At 35.5% G+C, this 24,644-nt stretch overlaps 1 protein-coding gene and 1 long non-coding RNA gene across 3 annotated transcripts; both read left to right on the forward strand.

Moving 5' to 3' along the window:
• Positions 1 to 503: 503 nt before the first annotated feature.
• On the forward strand, positions 504 to 3,162 carry LOC120069770 (uncharacterized). Of its 2 annotated transcripts, none has more exons than XM_039021578.2 (8): positions 504 to 800; positions 913 to 1,062; positions 1,171 to 1,347; positions 1,567 to 1,655; positions 1,737 to 1,801; positions 1,957 to 2,059; positions 2,495 to 2,605; positions 2,826 to 3,162. In XM_039021578.2, the coding sequence occupies exons 1-8, from the start codon at positions 716 to 718 to the stop codon at positions 2,949 to 2,951; spliced, it is 906 nt and encodes a 301-aa protein (XP_038877506.1). In that variant the 5' UTR covers positions 504 to 715; the 3' UTR covers positions 2,952 to 3,162. The 2 variants fall into 2 exon arrangements, with proteins under 2 accessions (XP_038877506.1, XP_038877507.1); XM_039021579.2 differs by having other exon boundaries at positions 588 to 800; positions 1,153 to 1,347.
• Positions 3,163 to 4,500: 1,338 nt separating this feature from the next.
• Positions 4,501 to 6,031, forward strand: LOC120069771 (uncharacterized). Its single transcript, XR_016528278.1, has 4 exons — positions 4,501 to 4,585; positions 4,831 to 4,947; positions 5,042 to 5,093; positions 5,742 to 6,031. It is a non-coding gene; the product is annotated as an uncharacterized LOC120069771 (long non-coding RNA).
• Positions 6,032 to 24,644: the final 18,613 nt, after the last annotated feature.

Here is a 24,644-nt window from a genome sequence, read left to right on the forward strand (position 1 = left end):
CAATACAAGGTCAAACCCACTTTGGGATCATTTTTTATACTCATCAAATCTAAATGAGACAACTTTTATTTTTAAAATTTTCGGTTGATGTCGCTTTTCGGAAAGAATCGGAGGGCTAATAGCCCCTTTTATTCTAAGAAAATAATAATAAAAATAATAATTATGGAATATTTTTTTCAATTGCGAGTATGGGAAAATGAAAAAAATATTCTCTATTATTTGGATAATTTGTTATCCAACCGGTTCATGATACGCCATTTTATTTTTTGCATTGGTCACGTGTCAATTAAGCATGCATTTTGTGGTAGAATTATACAAAATTCACCATCTTCAATGATTTGTTTACTAACACCTAAACCCCTGAAAATATGGTACCCTAAAATCATATGTTATATTATTATTCTCAGTTATCTAAATTTGAAAAGATGCGTATGGTTATGACGTAAGAGTTGAAAATAACATAAAGTACGGTATTAGGGGAAGGGGGGTAAATAGGATATTCTATGCTTTTGTTCGAGTGTCGGTGTAGTCTTTTCAGTATCTTGGCTTGGCTATATCTTTCCAAGAAAAGTAAAAAAAAGTACGTTGGTACTGTGCACTTGCATTAATAGGGGACAGGTAGAATAGTAAGGTAGAACAGTAGTAGCGTAACATTGATATAACATTGATAGGCTTCTTCTTCTTCTTCTTCTTCTTCTTCAGTCATTGGGGAGATATGGCCGCTGTATCTGCAATCTTCATTTACCCAATCAAATCATGCCGCGGTATTTCAGTTCTCCAAGCACCTCTTACTCCTACTGGTAACCCTCCTTTCATTTCTCCCCTTCCTTCCGATTACTGTTATTATTATTATTCTATGCCCTCAAATTCCAGAGCCCACTCTCAAATTAGCTCATTCTTTCTCTTTCCTAGGATTTCGATGGGACCGTCAATGGCTGGTTGTCAACTATAAAGGAAGGGCATACACTCAGAGAGTGGAACCTAAACTTGCTCTGGTCGAGGTACACCTGCCGAACGACGCATTCTTGGAGGACTGGAACCCTTCTGAAACCTCGTTTCTTGGTACACTTTCAATTATTTATTTATTTATATCTAAATGCCTCGAATTTAATCATTCTGAATACCTTCAGAATGGAAACATGCAATCTCCAGCATATTCTCATTTTGCAGTCATAAAAGCACCGGGGATGGATGTCTTAAAGGTTCCCCTGCGTGAACCTCAGCAGAATGCAGATGGTGTCTCTGTCTGGGAATGGTCTGGCTCTGCACTGGATGAGGGAGATGCTCCTTCGAAGTGGTTTTCAGATTATCTTGGAAAACCCAGTCGTTTGGTTCGCTTTAATGCAGGTCTGGGAGATTCAATGTAGTAAATCCTGTAGGGGGGATGTCATTCAATTTCTTAGTGGTCCTTAAATGAAAGGAATGATTCTGATTCAGTATATTAGAAGAATCCATAGGCTTGCTTTTGGTTTAGTATAGTCGTCCTGTATAGTGTCTCACAAGCTCATAACCATTCAAATTTCAGAGCAGCATGCTCAAATTTCTTTGTTGCTCTGTCTTCTGCAGCTTCACAAACAAGAGAAGTGGATCCCAAATATGGTCCTGGACATCAAATCATGTTTTCTGATGAGTTCCCATACATGTTGATATCTCAGGTTTAAAAACTATTGACACAGTTGGAACTCCAATTATCATTATCTTTCTTACCGTGTTTCTAAGTCCAAGTTCTCTTGCAGGGTTCTTTGGATGCCTTGAATACAGTTCTCAAAGAACCCGTATCAATTAATCGCTTTAGACCTAAGTATGTCGCCCCACCTTTTCTTTAATTGTCCAAAGTTTCATTTCTTGTATGGATCCCTAATGCTATTTCTTTAGATGGCTTACCTGATATATGATTAACTTATCGCTTTTAAGCGTTTGTTTTTTTTTCCTGTTTTGTTTTTGTCCTTAAACTAGCATTCTTGTTGATGGCTGTGAACCATTCTCTGAGGATTTGTGGACGGAGATCAAAATAGACAACGTCATATTTCAGGGTGTTAGGCTATGTAGCCGTTGCAAGGTATTGAATTGCCTTATCAAAATATTATATTCGTTCTGGGACTTCTTTGTTAGTTTTCCATAACAAATTCCGAACTGCTTGATAAAAGCAGCGGAAAAAAGAAAGAAAGAAACTCTTGTCTATGATTTACTCACCCTTCATGTAATTAGTTTTGGGGGAATTTCTGCTTTATCGTGTCCATGCATAGCATATTTGTACTGATGGATTTAGGCCTCCAATAGTGCATACATACATGAGAAGGGTAATAAAGAACTTTGCAGTAGGTCAGAAGGTATGTGTTATCAATATCATTGAGCTAACTTTTATAACGTAGAGTTCTTAGCATATATATATATATATATTCATTTTTACACTGGCAAGGCATCATGTATTGCTTTCACCTGTTTGTATTTTGTACAAAATTGGCATCTGAAAAAGATACTCTTTTGTTTTCAGTTACCTTCAATAAACCAGGAGACTGGAATTGCAGGACCTGAGCCAAATGAAACTCTAAAGAATATCCGATCAGATACCGTCCTGCATCCAAACCATAAACAGAAGGGAAAAGTAAGAACTGAATCTGAAACTGGGATACGTGTGTATATATTAAATCATTCATTTGAAAAAATTGAAACCCTTCTTATTGCATGATCATGATACTTCCCAAAAATTGAAATTAGTTGATTAATGGAGGAACAATATTACCATTTTTGTTCCTTTTGGGGAAAATGCGTCACAAAAGAGTTTTTCACTTGTTTTTTTTTTTTTTTTGGATATGATTTGCCAGATTTTCTTTGGCCAGAATTTGGTTTGGAAGAACTTAGCAGTTGAAGGGAAGGGAAAGATCATAAAAGTGGGAGATAAAGTCAATATTCTGGGGAAGGTTTCCTCTATAGCGGAAGCAGTAGTTTGAATACGTAAGATTACTAATTATTATATAATAAGATTATGGACATTATTATATGGGCTTTGTTTATATAATATTGTAGTAGCCAAATGAGAAGCAAGTGAGATGGTACTCGTTGCTTGTCCAATGTTTCCTGTGTGACATTAAATATAGATATTATATGTATGAATAAGAAGGGGTACGAGACTACGAGTCCCCGTAGTGTATTTCGTGGTTACATCTGATCTACCATATAGGATCAGGAAGGAATGTATGTGGCCCACACATATTCCATTTAAAATTTTTGGTATACATCATACATTTATTCTAACCGAAAGGGTTGAGGCATAGGATCCTTTGGTGGACCAGTGGCTCTCGACAGCGGATCTATTAAGGGCCGGGCACGTGCTACCTCTCAGCTGGTGACTTTTTACACGTGTATATTCATTTTCATTAATTTATAAAAATTGTAGTTGTATTTTGGTTAAAATGCCATTTTTATCTTATATTTCGAATGTCTAATTTTAATTCTTATAATTTTAATTGTCTGTATTTTTAATAAATTCTTAATTTACTTCTTTAAAGTTAATTTTTACTGTAATTTATTAAATAATAATAATAATAATAATTTGTAGGCAAGAAAATAAAATATGGAAGTAAATTTTCAAAATTTGGTTGGAAAAAAAATCAGCAATCAAGAAACTAAATTTAAGATTTATAGGGGTTAAAATACAACTAACAAACTTTAAAGTATATTCGATTTTAATTTTTAATTTTTTAAAATATATATAGTATTTAGTTGTTGGCACATTCGAAATAGGTCATGAAAACTTTTTTTTTTTTTTTTTTTTTGTTTTTTTTTGTTTTTTTTTCTAATTTCTCTCATATGCATATAAAAATATAAAAATATAAAAATATATTTTATTTTTATAAAATTATTTTATGAAAATTGACTGAATGGTTTTTCCTTATATATTTAGGTCAATAATTCTATAAAGATTTGTAATAATTTGGCAATTTGTATTAGTTAATCAATATATTATATATCAATACGTTTGAAATTACATTTGTATGAAGGTTAAATTAAAAGTTTAGTCTTTCAAAAAAAAAAAAAAAAAAAATTAAAACTTTAGTTAAAAAATTAAAACTTTAGTTTTAGTTTTGAAAGTTGTTACTAATAAATCCTTAAACTTTCAATTTTGACTCAAATTCCTAAAATGTCTAATAAATCTATATGCTTCAATTTATTATAGAAATATTAGAAATGTTTAAAATTTGGATATTTTAGAAGACCAAAAAAAAAGTTTTGAGTCTAATTGAACTTTCTTTTTGGAAGTGTCTAATTAAACCTTAAATTTTAAATTTTATAATTAATAGACAAATATGTAACATATCATACCTATTAAACATCAAGTTAAATTTCATGTCTAATATAACATTTTCAAATATGTAATAGACTTGATGCATAATTGATATTTTTAAAATCGATTAGACACAAAAATCATGAATTCATGGACCTACATTTTTAAAGTTAGGAATTATATACAAATACAAATCTAGAAGTTTATTGCATTGTCTGACAGCAACGACCGTCCGTCCGTCTATGGTTGCTGCCATCGTCACCACCGCTAGCGCCATTGTCGTCGGAATTGATATTTTGGGTAAGTTATTTGGTGTTTTATGGGTTTTCTTGGAAAATCTTGAATACTCATCAAATTTTGGTTTAAGTTTTAGCTTACCCATATAATTTTGATGTTGAAATTGGGTTTTACATACTCTCAAGGTGTTTTCCGACAAGATTAAAATTTTTCGGCATTCGTTTTTGTAAGGTTTAGGGTCTTTGTTGAGAATTTTTGGATACCCACTATGTGTCGCTTAATTTTTGTTTTAATTGTGATTTTTGGAGGTTGGATTAGAAGGTTTAAAGTTGTTCATTAGAGTTAGAGGTTGATTTGGTGATATAGTTGTTGGATCGTGTTGATTTTGAAGTTTTGAAGTAGTTTTGGATCAAATCACGTATTGGGTAAGTTGTTTGGAGACATTCGGGTTAAGTTCTGATTGAAATTGTGCCTTAAATGTTGGATTTATTTTCGGTTTATGTTTTTGAATTTATTCAGGATTCAAGGTTTTACGAAGTTAAATTGTTAGCTATTTGGACTTAATTCTAAGGTAAGTGGTTACTACTGGTTCGCCCTTGAACTAGACAGTCTAATTAAGTTGATGTTAAGATTGTGTATACACATGAAATCATGATATTATTGTGATGGAATGATTTTCTAATGGATGGACGATCGTGGGTGTTCCGGAAACCTATAAATTATGCTACTAAGATCATAATAACATGTTTATGGTTTGATATAAAATTTGGATGTTGTATGTTGCATGTTGGACTGAGGATGACTATTAGCACTATTATCGGGCAGTGTACATCTTATGGTTGTGAACCTCGGGTTCACCATTTATGACCGATTCGGTGTCCCTAAAGGATCATCACTATTGCTATGATTTTTGTTCCTTCAAGTTCACTAGACTGCCATGATATGTGTTCCTTCGGGTTCACTAGACTGCCATGATATGTGTTCCTTCGGGTTCCCTAGACTGCTATTATTTGTGTTCCTTCAGAATCACTAGATTGCCATGATTTGTGTTCCTTCAGGACCACTGGATCTCCATGATTTGTTCCTATGGGATCACCACGACTACCATGTTATAAAATGTACACCGATGCCCAAATAAGAAGGCTAACAAATTCAGTTAGTGGGCCCAGTAGTGGGTCACTTATTTCATACTCACCATTTCTTATGATATGTTTTTCAGATAAGGGCAAGGACGGACCGACGAATGACAAGAAGAATCCGTATTCGTGCTATTGGGACTAGGCAGAAGCTTCCACTCACATTTTTCATGTTTGGAACGAGTCTTGGTATTTGAAATTCTAGAACTTTTTATTTTAAACTTTCAAGTTCTTCAATATTTTTCAGTTTTAAATTTATGTGTTTAGGGGGACCAGAATAAATATTTTGAGTTGTCTTAGTGGAATTTAATATTATTTGACATATGAGATCATTTTATTTTTATTAGAGCAATGGGTTAAAAGTTTTATCTAAGGTTTACATGTTGAAAGTTAAACATGTTTTATTTAACTAGATAAGTTACAATTGAATTTAAGGATGTGGGTTAATTAATCATATTAATTTATGAGAGGTTATAGATGAATTAATTTATGAGAGGTTATAGATGAATTAATTTATGAGAGTTGAAAACATTAAAAGATGAGAGTTAATTAATTATGTTAACATAAGAGTTAATTTAGTAGAGTTTCACATAAATTAAGTGTATGATTTTAATTGTTCCATATATATTTAATTAGAGTATGAGTTATGTATTTAAATTTACCCATGACAATCCTATAAATAGAATTGACATTGACATTGTTGATGTATCCAAGTGTGTAGAGAAGAATACAGAAAGAGAGTTCAATCAAAAGTGTGAACCAAGTTTGAAGAGTCTTTCAAGTAAAAGTGTTTTTGATTCCTCTCAAATAATCGTTTGTTGGTTATTTATTTGTGAGTGTCCATCACAGGCTTCCAACAAAGTGGTATCAGAGCTTGAGTTTGAAAAACAATAATTGTTTTGCAAATGACAAATAACAATTTGGTTCCCTTCCAAGTGCCTTGACTTATGAAAGAAAATTGTAGCACTTGGTGTATTTGTATGAAAGCTCTACTTGGTTCACAAGATGTATGGGATATTATCAATAATGGTTATGAAGAACCAAAAAGTGATGTGACTTTAAATCAAGCTCAACGAGAAGCTTTACAAAATACAAGAAAAAAAGATCAAAAGGCTCTCACCATCATTCATCAAGCCATCAATGATCCAAATTTTGAGAAGATTTTTGGAGCAACTACTGCACATCAGACATGACAAATTTTGGAGAATACATATAAAGGAGTAGATCGAGTCAAGAAGGTTTGCCTCCAAAATTGAGAGGTGATTATGAATCACTACATATGAAGGAATCTGAATTGATTTCAGATTATACCTCAAGATTGCTAGCAGTAGTAAATGAAATAAAAATATATGGTGAGACAGATAAATGATGAGCAAGTGGTAGAAAAGATACTTCGCTCATTGGCTGAAAAATTGAATTTCATCATTGTAGCTATTGAAAAATCAAAATGAGTACAATGTCCATTGATTAACTTATGGGTTTCTTACAAGCCCATGAAGAGAAGCTTCTCAAGAAGAACAAACAAACAACTAAACAACTTTTTCAGTGAAAGTTACAGTTGGGAGATAAAGAAGATAGCCAAGAAAAAGGAAATCGAGGTCGAAGACGTGGTAACAATCGTGGACGTGGTGATTTCATAGGTTGAGGTGAGGAAATTATGGTCAAAGAAAATTTGATGAGAGTAATTCAAACTCTAATTCATCAAGAGGTCGTGAAAGACAAAAGTAAATTATGCTGAAAAAGATGAAGAAAGCGGTGAGTCATCTTTGCTTCTAGCATGCAAAGATGAAGAAACATGTGAAAATAATGCATGGTATCTTGATAGCAGTGCAAACAATTACATGTGTAGATGTAAGTCAATGTTTGTTGAACTTGATGAATCAGTTGGTGGTAATATCATATTTGGTGATGCCACAAAATTTTTTGTCAAATGAAAAGGTAAGATTTTGATCAAACTTGAAGAATGGGAAGCATGAGTTTATCTCTAATGTTTATTATGTGCCTGCTATGAAGAACAATATTTTGAGTTTGGGACAACTCTTAGAGAAAGGCTATAATATTTTGTTGAAGAATTATAATATTTCGTTAAGGGATAATTGTGATAATATGATTGCTTAAGTGCAAATGATGAAGAATAGAATGTCTTTATTAAATATTCAAACTGATGTTACTAAATGTTTGAAGTCATGTTTGAAAGATCCATCTTGGATTTGACACTTGAGACTTGGGCATTTAAATTTTGATGGCTTGAGACTATTAGCAAGGTAGAAAACATGGTTAAGTACTGCCATATGTCAAACATCCAGATCAATTTTGTGAAGGTTGTCTTTATGACAGGTAAGTAAAGAAGAGTTTTCCACAAGAATCTTCTTCAATAGCAAGGAGACTAACTCTAGTTTACACTGATCTTTGTGGATCGATTAAATCAAGTTCTTTTGGTAAGAATAATTATTTCTTATTATTTATTGATGATTTAAGTAAAAAAAAAAAAAACTTGGGTTTATTTTGTCAAGGAGAAATCAGAAATATTTAGCATATTCAAGAGATTTAAAACTCTTATCGAAAAAGAAAGTGGTTATTACCTAAAAGCCTTGAGATCAGACAGGGGAGGAGAATTCACTTCAAATGAATTCAAAGTTTTTTACGTAGAAAATGGAATTCGTCGGCTTATGATAGTTCCATGGACTCCTCAACAAAATGGTGTTGTTGAAAGGAAGAATAGAATGATACTCAATATGGCTCGAAGCACGTTGAAAAGTAAGAAGATGCCAAAATAATTTTGGGCACAAGCTATTGAATGTGTTGTATACTTGTCCAATCGTTCTCCTACTAGAAGCTTGTGGAACAAAATGCCTCAACAAGCATGGATAGGAAGAACCCCATCCATTGTTCAATTGAGAGTATTTGGAAGTATCGCTTTGATGGAATGTACAAGCATGCAATGAAAGTAATCAAAATCTATAAGCACCCTAATTACACTTAATTTGAGTTATATAAGCATGCAAAGTAATAACTTACTAAAGAATAGGGTTTTCAAAACTTGTACTATTGAAGAATCTTCCAAATCCAAGCTGCTTTTCACGAATTTGACCTTCAAATCAGTAGTAGACCACCAAAAGTATCTTCTCTACTATTCTTAGTCTTGGATTTGAGTGAGGGAACTCAATATTAAAGTCAATTGAGTATGAGATTGAGAGGGTTTTAGAGAGCAAGAGATTTTCCGTAGAATTTCCTTAAATTCCAGCCGCCTTCCCTTCCATTTGAGAAAATTTATGCTTTTATGTATCATATACATTCAGCCACTGAAGGAGACAACCCTTTGACACTTCAATTGCCAATGAGAAAGTGGGATATGTGTTTTGATGGAGAAGAAGCCACCAAACCACTATGAAAAGTGGAATTTTCCAATAAATCCCATTCAATTTTCAATTTCATTCTGATTTAATTCAAAATTAAATCTATTCCAAAAATAATTTTTTGTGATTTGAAAATTGAAAAATTAATTTTATTTTAATTAATTAAATAATAATTTAATATCAAATATTAAATTAACAAACATCTAATTTTAAACATGAATCCTATTCATATAATTAATATTTAGATATTTTAAACTTTCCAATTTCGTTTAATTTTATCAAAATTAAATGTTAATTTGCTATTTGAACACTTCAAATTGAAAACCCTAAAATTCAATTTGAACATTTCAAATTGAAAATACTTAAATTCAATTTGAACATTTCAAATTGAAAATCTTAATTTTTGATTTTGAACCTTTCAAAACTACTCAATTCACTAATCCAAGGTATTAATGTTTTACGAGCTAGTAGATAGACCTTATGGACCTATAGATCATGAGCTCCAACGATCTGAGATTAATTGGCTAAACTCGTTAGACCAAATTAATCAATATTCGTTAACTACCGAGTCACACCACTATAACTCGATAGTTGCACTCTCCTTACTGTAGATATATTTTCGTCCACTTGATTTAACCATAATTAGTAAGTCGACCATTCACGGGTTGTTCGTGATAACGGCTGGGTCAAACGTTGTTTTACTCCCGAAATTACATCTTGCTCCTTAAGTCCCACTGATCCTCTAATGAACGATTGATTTGTGATCCAATCACTAAACCGAGTCCCTCTCGAGCCAATGAGAGGGTGGGGCTGATAACACTGGAAATGTGCTATCTTCTTCTACTTAACTCGGAATTTTTTAGCTACTTAATTTACTTAAATTGATTATTTTGTAGGACTCGAATGTACAAGCAGTCGTATTAAGCGTTCGGGACAAAAAGTGTTAAAATGATGAAGTTAGGAGCTAAATTAATCAAATGACGAAGGAATGAAGGATGTTGCCCTGTCGAGCGTTGCAACACTTTGATTAAACCTAAGTCTTGAAGGAAATCGGGTTTGAGATTTCCATGAGCAGCGGAACAAGATTATTCCAAATCACAATCATGAATGAACAATACATTTACAGTCAACTTCAAACAAACGGTTATACAATTCATATAGAGAAATTACAACATTAATAAACTCAAATGCATAAAGGAAAAACTCTACGCACAATGGCAGAAGCGTCTCCACGCTTCGTTGCACACGAATGCTCGAACAACAGCAACCTCGAACGCCTGATCTACACGACCGCAACACCGCAATGAACATAGCACGAACACTTCATGCTCATCCTTAACGATATCCTCGATCACGAACTCCTCCGCAGCACCACGAACGGCCTCCAGAAAACCTCGATGGTGTCGAGTTGAGTCTGACACCACTAACAAGGCTACCTTGGTATTCTCGGTGTGAGAATCTAGAGGGTAGGCTCTATTCAGACTTGGTATGAGGTAGACGAAGGAAACACCGATTGCGTACATGACTGGGCAAATGGGAGATGGCGGAGACTTATTGTATAGGTCGATGCCCAATCATTTAGATAAAGCTAAGCGATCATCTAGTGAAAGCTATGCGATCGTTTAACTCGGTCTGTCGCCTATAGACTCTACAAGATCGTTTACTTTGAGCAAACGATCGTCTAGCAAAACTATGTGATCGTTTAGTAAATACTCATGATCGTTTAGCTCGCCCAGCCGTCGTTTAATAAATCTGTATTTACTTGACAACTACGTGAGTTTCTTTTGTGCGGAGAGAAAACTCAAAACTTTTTCAATCGTTTAAAAACTTCTTTTTAAAATAGGAAAACCTTTTTCCTTTTAAAATCATGGTTACCATGATTCAATAACCACCCACTACTTTGGTTATTTAAAAGAAAAAGAATTAATGGATAATTAATATTATTATAAACATAAATGATAACCAACTTATCATACTATATTTATAACCTATAGTTTTAATATTTCATCTGGTGAAACATATAAACCATAGTTCTTTTTCTATTCCATTGTACTTAATGTAAATCTCATTTACATCAATCCTCCACTAGATGTATATCATACATCAAATCGATTATATCGTATATAATCAAAATACCTCTTGTCAATTTGAACATTTCAAATCAACACCAAGAACTGATCCTCAACTGGGTCCATTGAGCTACCAAGGGGACCTCATGGACTTGTAGCTCAAAGCACCAACAGTACGTGAATAACTGACTAAACTCTTTAGCCACGGGATCCACCATCCATTAACTGCCAGACACTCCACTAAAAACCGACAGCTGAACTCTCCTTACTACAGATATATTATGTGTCTATCTTAACCAATCAGCAGTGCGACCACCCTTCATAGATCGCTCGTAAGTACAGCTGGGCCAATAACCGTTATGCCCCTGTAGTTACATTTGTCTCTTTAAGTACCACTGATCCCTCTAATGAACATAAGTCATAGTCCTACTATGACTGAGTCTTCCCTTCCAAAGAGAAGCTGTGGCCACTATGTTCAAGCCCCAGATTCAGTCCTTAAGGGAGCAATCTCTCTACTTATCCCTGCTTCTGGAAAGGAGTGAATTCCATATTGTGGATTGAGTTCCTAGCTCCCAGATCAGACAAGTCTCCAAAAAGGTAGGCATGTTGAGTTGGCAATCTGGCCACTCTCACCCATACTAATCAAAGGACCACCCTCAAAGGTAGGAGTTCCCAAAACACTTAGGATTGAGGTCGTGTCACCTATGGTCGTTTAGGTGAGATGTAAGTCTCTAGTATCAACAACGTTATATACAGAGTCTAGTCGTCTCATGGTCCAAGTCTTATACAAATTATTTGTATAGGACACCCCCGCTTGCACGTCTCCACATGAATGGCCAGGATCAACCATCTGTAGTAGTTTACAACACTTGCAAATTTCTACAAAGCGGGCTGTATCCGTAGTGTCACTAGGATAAGGTATCCCACCTTAATCCTTATACTACAGACCTATTTAGGTTATCACTTAAGGAATGATCCACTTGTATATCACATATACAGTTATCACTTAAGGCATGATCCACTTGTATATCACATATACATACTTAAGTTCATATAAGATAATCAATGAGCTTTGTTTATTGGATATGAGTAAATACTAGAATTAAATAACAGTTATTTTATTCATTGAACAATGTGTATCTTTACAAAACAACAAGACTCCAGGAGAATTAGGACACCAATCCCAACAAGTCTAACACTAGCTCAACGCTATTGGACAGAACACTTAGATGCAGGGTGATAATGGGCAGAAATCATGTCATTACAGTATTAAGTTATTAAACAATGCAGGGTTGCGTTGATAAAATATATAAGATTACGTCCAAAAAGCATTAAGTTTGTAACATTGCGGTCGCATGCGTTCATCGCATAAAAACAATTAACTTTTGTATTTTTGTGCAGAATATGCGTTGACGCAAGGCGAAAAATGCAATCACAAGAAATTAACGATCGAGCGCAGCGTAACCGCAAGGCTTTGCGGTGATTTGTGCTTGCAAACATCTGCTCAAGAAGGATTGTCGCATAGAGCCAGCGCAACTTGGTGGGCACATCTGGGTGAAAAGCATAATTAATCATGATGGGTCAGAAAGCTGATGATGGTCAAGTTCGAATTAAGTTGACAAGCCGCTAACGATCTACTATAGCAAGGACACTAAACTTTTCGGTGAGAAATATTTAGCGCATCAGGCAGAAAATTAAAGCCATCCTATTAGTGCAATCATAAGAGAGAAGACGCCTTTCACCCCGTAGCTCTATAAATATCGAAGACAACCTTCAGAAAAGAAGTTCAGATAGTTAGAGAATTTTCCCTTAGATAGAATAGCCGTGTTCTTAGATTTTCTTTTATTTAAGGCGGAAGCGAGAGAAGCGAGATTGTACCAAGAGATCGTTCCAGTGAACTTGGAAGAGTGCCGAAAGTGTCGAGATCAGAGATAGGGCCAGCTTCTGCGGAAGCAAGAATAACTTTTGAACAGAGTAGAATTGACAGTGTAAAAGCCTTGGGAAGCAAGGGATTGCTACCAGGCTCTATATCCTTATCTTCCATAGTCATTTTGTACTTAAACTTATCTATAGAAATGAAATTTACTTCTTTATATCTGTTCATTCTCTGTTTATTACGCATGAGTAGCTAAATCTGTCGAATGGGTTGAGAAGTACTTAGCTAGTATAACTGGGAATCTTCATTCCATGCGATTATCTTGTATTATGTATGCATCATTCATCCATTAGAGATACACGGGAGGGTAGTCTAAGGGCAGAATCTAGGCTTGGAAAATTCAGGTTAGAATCTAGCCTCGGGAGAGTTAAATTAGAATGCATAATCAAGAGATAGAAGCTTAGGGATAAACACTGTTTGCTATTAACGCATCGCATGCATCCTAGAGATAGGATATGATTGTGTGCGGTCACCTTGTCTTTGTGTGCATCTTCCATCATTGAATAGAAAAAAGTAGAGACTTAGAAATTAGCTCTATGGACATTATTGCATTCAACACATGCGTCCTAGAACTAGGAGCACCGTATTTGTATTGGAAAATGATTTGTTGTCGTATGAGTGTAGCATGATCGCATAGTTTGACGCATTCCCGTGAAATGCTAGCTAAATACTTTCTCAACCCGTTCCTCCGCATACTCAATGTATCTACCGCATAATCGAACTTTTCTCAAATCCGTTGCATACATTTATTTTATACCCCAAACAACAACCCAAACAACTATTAGATTATTTGGTTACCGCAAAGTCTTCTTAGAAATTATCACCGCATACTATTTTCCCTAGTCCCTGAGTTCGACCCTGGACTTACCAGGAAACTCAGCGGGGTTTATACTTCGATTTCGCTGAGAAAACTTGTTGCTCAACGTATTTCCATCATTGCATTTCATTCCATTATTTCATCACATAAAATAACACATCAAGTTTTAGGCGCCGTTGCCGGGGATTTCGGCAATTCAGTGTGCTAACGATAATTTTTCTGATTTCTTTGTAGCTCTCAATCTCCGCGAATTACAACCCGAAGATTGAGAGGACGTTTCGATGATGATTAAAAGACAACCGCTAACAACAAGACAGAACCCCAAGAATGGCGGAACAACCGGAAGAAAGAGCCGCAAACGTAAACAATATAATGGCCAACCCCATCCTTCTGGCGAATGACCGTAGTAGACTCATTCGTGACTATGAGTCGCCCAACCTCTACGATTTCTCTCTAGGAATCATGAGGCCAGCGTTAGACGGATCGAGGTTTGAAATGAAACCGGTAATGCTGTAGATGATCCAGACTGCTGGGCAGTTTGGAGGAAGGCGTGGCGAGGACCCGCACGCCCACCTCTGGAGCTTCATAGAAATCTGCAACACTTTTGTGTTCTCGAATATCTCTACTGAGGAAGTTCGACTCACTTTGTTCCCATTTTCCTTATGCGATCAAGCAAGAAAATGGACGTTTTCTTTCGAACCGGGAGAGATAACCTCGTGGGAACAAGTCGTGGAAAAGTTCATGAAGAAATACTTCCCACCTACCGAGAATGCCAGGAGAAGGAAACTAATAACTAATTTTGAACAAAAAACTAACGAATCGCTCAGCGATGCTTGGGCAAGGTTTAAGAGGCTGGTAAGAGACTGTCCACATAACGGCTTACCAGGCTGCTTCCAGATGGAGATTTTTTACCAAGGACTGAACCCTGCATTGCAGACCGTTGCCAATGTGGCAGCAGCTGGTGGTCTGCTTGACAAAACATATGAAGAGGCAAAAAATATACTTGATCGAATTTCCAAAAATCACGAGGACTGGCGGAAAAGCGATCAAAGATTAAGAATTAAAGATAGTGATGTGAACAACGGGGCCATCGCATCCTTTCAGAACCAAATGACTGCGATGATGAGTTTGATACAAGGCATCATAATTAACAGCACGGGAGCGAAAAAATGGCAGATCAACGTAATTGCCAAAATGACCGCAAGTTGTGTCATCTGCGGAGATGCTCATCCGATGGAAGAATGCCCAGGAAATCTGTAGTCAGTATGCTTCATAAAGAATAATCCCTACTCCAATACATACAACCCCGGGTGGAGAAATCACCCAAATTTCGTGTGAAAAAATCAGCAACAAAACTTTCAACCAGTGGCGCAAAAAGAAGGGCCACCCAGATTTTTTTTGCAAACAAACAGTTCAACACATAACCAAGCTAGCAGCTCGTAGACACTGCAATCTTCGTCCTTGGAGAGATTGTTGAAGCAGTAAATTGAGAAGAATGAATCAGTGCTTCAGAATCAAGTAACGTTCATTCGAAATCTTGAAATTCAGCTGGGACAAATTGTGGGCGAGCTCAAAAATAGACCGTAAGAAGCGTTGCCGAGCTCAACTGAGCTTTCTCGCAATGCTGAGGGTACAGGGATGGAACAATGCTTAGCAGTCTCCTTGCTAAGCGACAAAATGACTGCGGAAGTAGGGGAGGAACCCATCACGACCAACTTGAATGCAGTGACAACCGAGGACCCGTTAACTTATAATTTGGAAAAGCCTGAGAAGATGAACCTTAAAGTTTCGTCCACCCTCAAGCCTTCAGAACATGAGATAGAAGAAGTCCAACTATCACCAGTCCCGCAAAGAGTGAAAGAGAAACAAAATGATGAAGACAAGATCGCGACAGTGGCAGTAACGCAAAATGCTATGATCCCACCAAAAATGTGCGACCCAGGAATCTTCACGATACCATGCTCTATTGGAGGGTTCTACAGTGGCCAAGCACTATGCGATCTTGGGGCGAGTATAAATGTAATGTTGCTATCAATCTTCAAACGATTGAATATGGACAAACTCACGCCCACGACGGAGACTCTTCTGCTTGCGGATAGATCCCAAATACATCCTGAAGGAGAGTTGAAAGATGTCGCAATCTCAATTGACAAATTCATCTTGCTGGCAGACTTCGTCATTTTGGATTATAAAGTGGACGAAGATGTACCCATCATATTGGGACGACCATTCCTCTTGACCGGTCGCGTTCAAATTGATATGCACAAGGGGGAAATCATAATGAACATCAATAGGGAGAAACTCCAGATTAAGGCAGTCAAGATTCCAGAAGACAGAGAAAAGAAGAAAAACCGCCGTAGACGTAAAAATTCCAGCTTGCACTGTAAAATAAGCTGTCCTTGAGTCATTATGTGATTCAACCTCATCAGGGACGCAAACCTTTTGAATATCCCTTTTCTACATCAATACTTCATGAACTTTCATCACCTTGTTATTATCTGTTATCACATAATTACTTCTTTAAAAAAATCATCATAATGTTGCAATCGGATCCTACTCGTAATTGGATGTCCGCATGACACGTGGGGTCAAGACAAAATGAAGGTGGCAATCATGATCAATGCAAAAATAAATGATCGTAACTCCGCTGCCAAGTAGGTATGAGTTTAGTTTGATAAAGAGTGCCTTGCTCGTAGTTGGATGTCCACGTGACACACGTGGGGGCATGCCAAAATGAAGGCAAGACACTTGGATTAGCGAAAGGTCAGAGAAAAATAATAATGTAAAAAATATGCAAGGATAAAAATTATTTAACACCCTAGTGAAACAATTTTTTTTTTGAAATAAATCATGCGATGTCATGAAATCTAGTAAAGTTCTTTTAAAGGTTAAACTTGCACCTCCTAGGTCTTAGAAATATTTTAAAAAGAGACTTGAATAAGACTTAAGGAAATTTTGGTGTATAGGATTTGAAGGAAGTATCCTTGAGAAATCTAGGAAAAGAGATTGTGCTCGACTTTTTAAAAGAAATATTTAGCTTATGCTTGAGGACAAACATTGTTTAAAGTTGAGGGTGTGATAACGGGTAGAAATGCACGTTATTATAGTGCTAAGTTATTAAATAATGCAGGGTTGCATTGATAAAATATATAAAATTGCGTCAAAAAAACATTAAGTTTGTAACATTGCGGTCGCATGCGTTCATCGCATAAAAACAGATTACTTTTGTATTTTTGTGCAGAATATGTGTTGACGCAAGGTGAAAAATGCGATCACAAGAAATTAACGGTCGAGTGCAGCGTTACCGCAAGGCTTTCCAGTGATTTATGCTTGCAGACATCTGCTCAAGAAGGATTTTTGCATATAGCCGGCGCAACTTGGTAGGCGCATCTGGGTGAAAAGCATAATTAATCACGATGGGACAGAAACTGATGATGGTCGAGTCCGAATTAAGTTGGCAAGCCGCTAACGGTCTACTGTAGCAAGTACTAAGCTTTTCGGGGAGAAATATTCGGTGCATCGGGCAGAGAGTTAAAGCCATCCCATCAGTGCAATCATAAGAGAGAAGACGCCTTTCACCCCAAAGCTCTATAAATACCGAAGGCAACCTTCAGAAAAGGAGTTCAAATAGTTAGAGATTTTTTCCTTAGATAGAATAACCATGTTCTTATATTTTCTTTTATTTAAGGCGAAAGCGAGAGAAGCGAGGTTGTGCCGAGAGATCGTTTCGGTGAACTTGGAAGAGTGTCGAAAGCGTCGAGATCAGAGATAGGGTTAGCTCTTGCGGAAGCAAGAATAACTTTTGAACAGAGTAGAATTGACAGTGTAAAAGCTTTGGGAAGCAAGGGATTGCTACCAGGCTCTCTATCCTTATCTTATATTGTCATTTTGTACTTAAACTTATCTATAGAAATGGAATTTACTTCTTTATATCTGTTCACTCTCTGTTTATTATGCATGAGTAGCTAAATCTGTCGAATGGGTTGAGAAGCACTTAGCTAGTATAACTGGGAATCTTCATTCCATGCGATTATCTTGTATTATGTATGCATCATTCGTCCATTAGAGATACTCAGGAGGGTAGTCTAAGGGCAGAATCTAGGCTTGGAAAATTCAGGTTAGAATCTAGCCTTGGGAGAGTCAGATTAGAACGCATAATCAAGAGATAGGAGCTTAAGAATAAGCACTGTTTGCTATTAACGCATCGCATACATCCTAGAGATAGGATATAATTGTGTGCGGTCATCTTGTCTTTATGTGCATCTTGCATCATCACATAGGAAAAGAGTAGAGACTTAGGAATAAACTCTATGGACATTCTTACATTCAACACATGCATCCTAGAACTAGGAGCACCACATTTGCATTAGAAAATGATTTGCTGATGCATAGTGTAGCATGATCGCATAGTTTGACGCATTTCCGTGAAACGCTAGCTAAAGACTTTCTCAACCCATTCCTCCGCATACTCAGTGTATCTACCGCATAATCAAACTTTTCTCAAATCCACCGCATACATTTATTTTATACTGCAAACAACAACCCAAACAACTATTTGATTGTTTGGTTACCGTAAAGTCTTCTTAGAAATTATCACCACATACTATTTTCCCTAGCCCCTGAGTTCGACCCTGAACTTATCAGGAAACTCAGCGGGGTTTATACTTGGATTTCGCTGAGAAAACTTGTTGCTCAACGCATTTCCATGACTGCATTTCATTCCATTATTTCATCACATAAAATAACGCATCACAGGGCAGCGCTGCAACACTTCCTCAAGTGTCGTAACGCTCCAGAGATTTCATGACGCCGCCGTCGCATCTCTGCTTAACGCTATAACTCCAATGCTCTAGAATAAAATAGGCAGTGTTGCAAGGTCTGAGAATAGTTGGGAAGACTCTCGTAGTGGTCTATGAACCGTTTGTAAGAAGATTGAAGCTGATTTGGAGAAGATTCAAAGACTACAAAGGTTGTATTCTTTTCCCCCATTTTTCTTGTTTTATTACATGCATGCTTATCTTTATAATTAATCTAATTAGAGTACTTTAGATCTGTTTTTCTTTCGCTGCACATGTGTTCGCTCCATCATCGAAGACAAATGAATCAGATTTATTTTCTTTGGAGTTTTTTCTTTCTAGAGAGTAGTGGGATCAGCTCTAAAACCCAAGTCATAAACTCCAAGTTTTATCTCAGAGGACAATCCTTGTCGATGAACTTTATTAGAGTTGGCAACGGTTTCTTTCTTTGTTAGTCCCTTGACATTCAATATAGACTGGAGATTATCTTGGGAACTGACAGTACTGGTTTCATTGTCATCAATCCCGTTTTGCTTGAATCGTGAGAACTTTCGTTTAAACAATTCTCAAGTTGATTCCATGATCTCATGTGCAATGACCATGTTCTTAAACCTTTTGACCAATGCATCAGGTATGCTTGGAAAAATGTGAACTCGGGCCCTCAAATTAGCCTTCATCCATACCTCATATGCATTACAAACATTTCGTTGTGCATCAGGGGTTAGGACATCAGGACAATCCTTAGTCATGACAATTTTGAGGTTGTTTACCACGAAAAACTTTTTAATGGATTCTTTCCACATTGTGTAATTGAAATCGATCAAACTAGAAAAGGAAATTAATGGAAAAATGCTATTTGACATATTTGCTAAAAAATAAACACATTGATCTACATTAGATTTTAGCATAACTCTTAAAAAATCCAATCAGTTTTAACAAAATCTAAATGAACCCCATTTAACATCTAATTTTGTAATGACACTTCAGTGATTTAGGACTAAAGCCACCGAAGGGTAGTCAGTTGTCCCTTCACTGAATTGAGACACTCTCAACCAATCATTACACCAGAATAACTCTTATTCCTATAACAATCAGTCATCATTTATTCAACCAAGAAATCATTAACTTGCTTAATAATTTTTCGTAAGTGTTACCCTCCATTTTAGATCATAGAGTTCCGCTCCAATGAACTAATCGAAGGAAAAATCGATTGAGGTAAAAACTAAAGCGATCATATCCATATATAGAGTTCGCCTTAAATATTGACCAACTGCATAAACCGTCCGAAGAGGGACGCTCCCAGGGTGCCTCGAGGCCGTGCAAGAAAATCTCACGGTGCAAACCAATGAAAGAGACCATAGGACATGTTGACACACTTCCCTCTCCCATTTACTATAAATACTCTCTCCATTCACCTTGATACTGACCCATGCAAACATCATTTGAAGGGGGGATGCTCGTAGGGCACCTCAAGGCTAAGTATGCGTCTCACGGTGTGAATATTAAGGGAGAAACGTGAGTGGAAAAATTGACGTATCATATACATCTTTCCCTCCTACTGAGTATTTTAACAACCTAGGGTTTAATTTACTTAGGAAAAATAAGACTAATTATTTTTATTAAGTGATTGTTTACGTTTGCCCAAAAGTAACACTTACTTTGGAAAGAAACAATTTTGATTAATATTCGTTAAAACACTTTAACAAATGTTTTAATCAACAATTACATGCTTTCAGTAAATCTATCTAATTCACTTTTCCATGTAGGTTCCCAGGTAGGAGTGTGGCATTACTGTCATCTTAAGTACCCCAACCTAGATAGAACTCGCTTTAGACAAAAGGTCCCTTATAGATATATTTACTACAAATTTAGTCTTTTATTGAAATCAATTTAATCCTATTAAATCGATTAAAAAAAGATTAATCTAATTTCTAATCTCATTAGAAATTTGTGAACAAGGTCTATGTGAACCATATTTTAAAACTATTTCAAAAGATGATTTTACCTAAGTTTTCATGCAATTCTTAGTTATTCATTTTAATTTCTAATTTCATTTATTTATAACTCTTATAAAGTAAATAAAACAAATTAAAACCTACATTGCATTGATTGACATACTTTATTAAATTGTAACGTTAATAAGATTACCTAAAGTAATGTCATGCATCATGTAATGTTCATTTTATTACTACATATACATTACACATATATATCAAAGTAATGAAATGAAATAACATACATTACATGCATACATTCAAACTATATATTATAACGACTATAATATAAATGATGCACGGCTATGTTATTTATGCATGCAAACATATAATATAACACTTATATTATATGATGCATGAGCATGCTATAAAATTAAATCATGCATATACATATATTATAACACTTATAATATAAATAATGCATAACTTATGGTGGGTTTTGATTCTATATGACAAACAATATGACATATAAGAAAAAACATACATCATATGTATATTTACAATAAACAGTTAATGGACCGGGATAGGACACCTAAAAGAAATTTAAAGACTAACTATTACAGCAAAAGAGTCATTTGGTTCGAAACAGGTGAACTAGGCCTTGAACCACTCAAATCGAACCGTCCTTTAATGAACTCTCTGCAATGATCGTGTAGCAAACTCGTTGTACGATCTTGTAGCAAATGCTACACAATCGTGTAGCAAAATCTACACTAATGCTACACGATCGTTTAGCAAATGATACACGATCGTATAGCAAAAGCTACATGATTGTTTAGCAAAAGTTGCACGATCATGTAGCTGGCTACACGATCTTGTAGAACTTCTTCGTCTTCCTCATCAAAGCAGTGCTCTAAATTTCTTCTTTGAAGCTCCTCGAGAACAGCACGAGCGACTCAAACTATGAATTACAAATTCTATAGCAATAAAAATGCCCAAAACAGGGGCCTTTACAAACCAAATTTGTAAACGAAATAAAGCCTTAAAACTAACTATCCTATCTCGAAACATCCATCAACAAAATCACATTCACAACCATTCATCGCATGAACTTTAAACAAAATGCAGTAAAACCCACCAACACTGTAAAAACAACTCAATAATAGAATGGAATTTGGGATCATATAACTATCAACCTGGCTTTGATACCAATTGAAGGAACTCTAACTAGGGAGAGAACCTTTAAGCGGAAACAAGATTGCCCCAATTTTCATTTTTCATTGAATATAAATTTTACAGTTAAACAAGAACAATATATGCATTCACTTATATTATTGCATGTAATCATAAAGGAAAATTTAGGGTTTCAGAAACCCTTACTTTTGAAGAATACTTTCTTCAAGAATCCCTCGAACAAGTCACAAATAGATCTCCTTCTCCAAACGGGACACCATCAAACGGAGCCTCCTGTATTCTTCTTAGGGATTGAGAATGACAGGAGTTGTGGGCTCTGCCTTAGGGCTTTTGGAAGAGGGAAGAAGATGGAGAGGAAGAGAGAGGAGAAGAATTTTTCTTCTCTGTGAGTTTTTTTTCCAGAGAGAACCAACTCACAGAGAGAACTCTTTCTCTCAGTGTTTTCAGGAAGATGGATCTTACAACCACATCATCTCTCACACAACCCACATAATTGACTGAGAGAAATAGGGAGAGGAAGTTGTAATTCCTTCCCTTTAATTAATTAATATTAATTTAATAAAATAAAATTAATAATAGTTATACATATAGTAACAACCTTATTATATGTATATAAACTATATGTTATATCCCATATAACACATAATTTATAGTTACATATCGTATCAAATATAATATAACCTATAGATGTATTTTCTCTCAACAGTACATGACATTTAATATAAATCACATTTATATTAAATTAATTTTTATGAATCTCATTCATATAATTAATATTTGGATCATATCCAAATATTTAATTCCTCTCAACTTATTTATGGTATTTAATCACATGAATCTCATTCATATAATGAGTATTTGAATCATATTCATATTCCTCTTATATTACCTTATATTATAATGTATCAAATAGATTATATTAATTATATCTCATATATAATTAATTCCCTCAATTAATTTGAACACTTCAAATTAATCCAAAAAATAATTCTCAATTAAATCCCTGTTAGGGGACCTTATGAGTCTGTAGATTGAAGCTCCAATGGTATTTGAATAATTAATTAAACTCTTTAATTAAATTACCCCACATCCGTTAACTGTTGGTAATTCCACTAAAGACCGATAGTTGTACTCTTTGCACTACAAATAAATTTCTTTGTCCATTGGATATAACCAATCAACAATGTGATGACTTTTCCCAAATTGCTCGTAAGTACAACTGGGCTAAAAATACCATTTTGCCTCTGTAGTTACATCTAACTTCTTAAGTACCACTGATCCCTCTAATGAATAATAAGTCATAGTCCAACTATTGTTGGGGTTGATGCCCTAAACTCTCATTGGGTCCTGTAATTTGTAAATACCTGTATTGAACAAACGCTTGTGATGTAATAATATGAGATATTTTTTTCACTGTTGTCAATGAAACATGAGATGTTTTATTTGCATTTACCACAAACCAATAAACTAAGATCCCTAGTTGTCGTTGTAACTTAAGAATGAATGTGGAGACATACAAGTGGATCATGTATTAAGTGATAACCAAAATGGTCTGTAGTATATAGATATAGGAGGGAAACCTTATCCTAGTGACACTACGAATGTGGTCTGCTTTGTAGATAGTTACAAGTGTTGTGACATGCTATAGATGGTTTGGTTCTTATCATTCATGTAGAGACATGCGAACGGGGGTGTCTTATACAAGTGGAGTTTGTATAAGACCAGACCACGAAGTGTATAGTCTCATTATATAACGCCGTTCATGATAGAAACTTCACTTCACTAGGATGACCACAGGTAACATGATCTTAATCCTGAGTGAGTTAGAAACTCCTGCCTTTGAAAGCGGTCCTTTGATTTGCATGGGTGCGAATGGCCAGATTGCCGACTCAAACCCATCACTTTGGGGATTCATCTGATTGGGGAGCTGGCAACTCAGCTACACAAGATGGAATTCACTACTTCATCGAAGCATGGGTAAGTAGATAGATTGCTCCCTTAAGGGCTAATTCCGGGGCTTGAACGATGTGGCATCACATACCTTCTCATGGCCCGAGAGGTGTTCACTCATAGTAGGACTATGATGTATTGTTCATTAGAGGGATCAATGGTACTTAAGGAGTTAGATGTAACTAAAGGGGCAAAACAGTAAATTGGTCCAACTGTATTTACGAGCATCTGTGAAGGGTTATCGTATTGTTGACTGGTTATATCCGATGAACACAGAAATATATCTGTAGCGAGAAGAGTGCAGCTCTCGGTCTTTAGTGGAGTACCCAACAATTAATGGATGGTAGATCTCGTGACTAAAGAGATAGTCAGCTATTCACGTACTGTTGGAGCTTCAAGCTACAGGTCCATAAGATCCCCTTAGTAGCTCAATGAATTCAAGTTGAGAATCAGTTTTTAGGTCAGTTTAAAGTGTTCAAATTAACAAGAGGTAGTCTGATTATATATGATATGATTAAACTGGTTTAGTTATATATGATATAATTGACATGATGTAGGAGATACATTAATTGGAGGAAAATGATATAAATATGATTTATATCAAGTAAAGGAGAAAATGACTATGGTTTAAATGTTACATATGATGTGATATGAAAACTATAGGTTATAAATATAATATGATAAGTTAGTTATTATATTTATTTATAATTAAAACAATTATGAGATAATTGTTGGCGGTTTCTCCTTTAATCATGCGTGAAGTGGGAGGTTTTATTCAGTTTTCATAACTGAAGGATAAAATGAAAAATGTTTTCATTTTGGAAAAGAATCGCTGAATCGCTTTATTTGCATACACTGCCTATCGTTTAGCTCATGAGAGACTACATGACAGCTTCAAGTGTTTGTCTAAACGATCGTGTACACGCGCCATTCT

The sequence above is a fragment of the Benincasa hispida genome, chromosome 3 (genome assembly GCF_027475165.1).
Source record: "Benincasa hispida cultivar pf3 chromosome 3, pf3_genome.v1.1, whole genome shotgun sequence".
Lineage (NCBI taxonomy): Eukaryota > Viridiplantae > Streptophyta > Magnoliopsida > Cucurbitales > Cucurbitaceae > Benincasa > Benincasa hispida.

Coding starts and splice junctions, on each gene's coding strand:
- LOC120069770 (XM_039021579.2), top strand. CDS start 716: ATGGCCGCTGTATCTGCAATCTTCATTTACCCAATCAAATCATGCCGC. Junction 801..912: donor AGCACCTCTTACTCCTACTG/GTAACCCTCCTT, acceptor TCTCTTTCCTAG/GATTTCGATGGGACCGTCAA. Junction 1,348..1,566: donor TTTGGTTCGCTTTAATGCAG/GTCTGGGAGATT, acceptor TGTCTTCTGCAG/CTTCACAAACAAGAGAAGTG.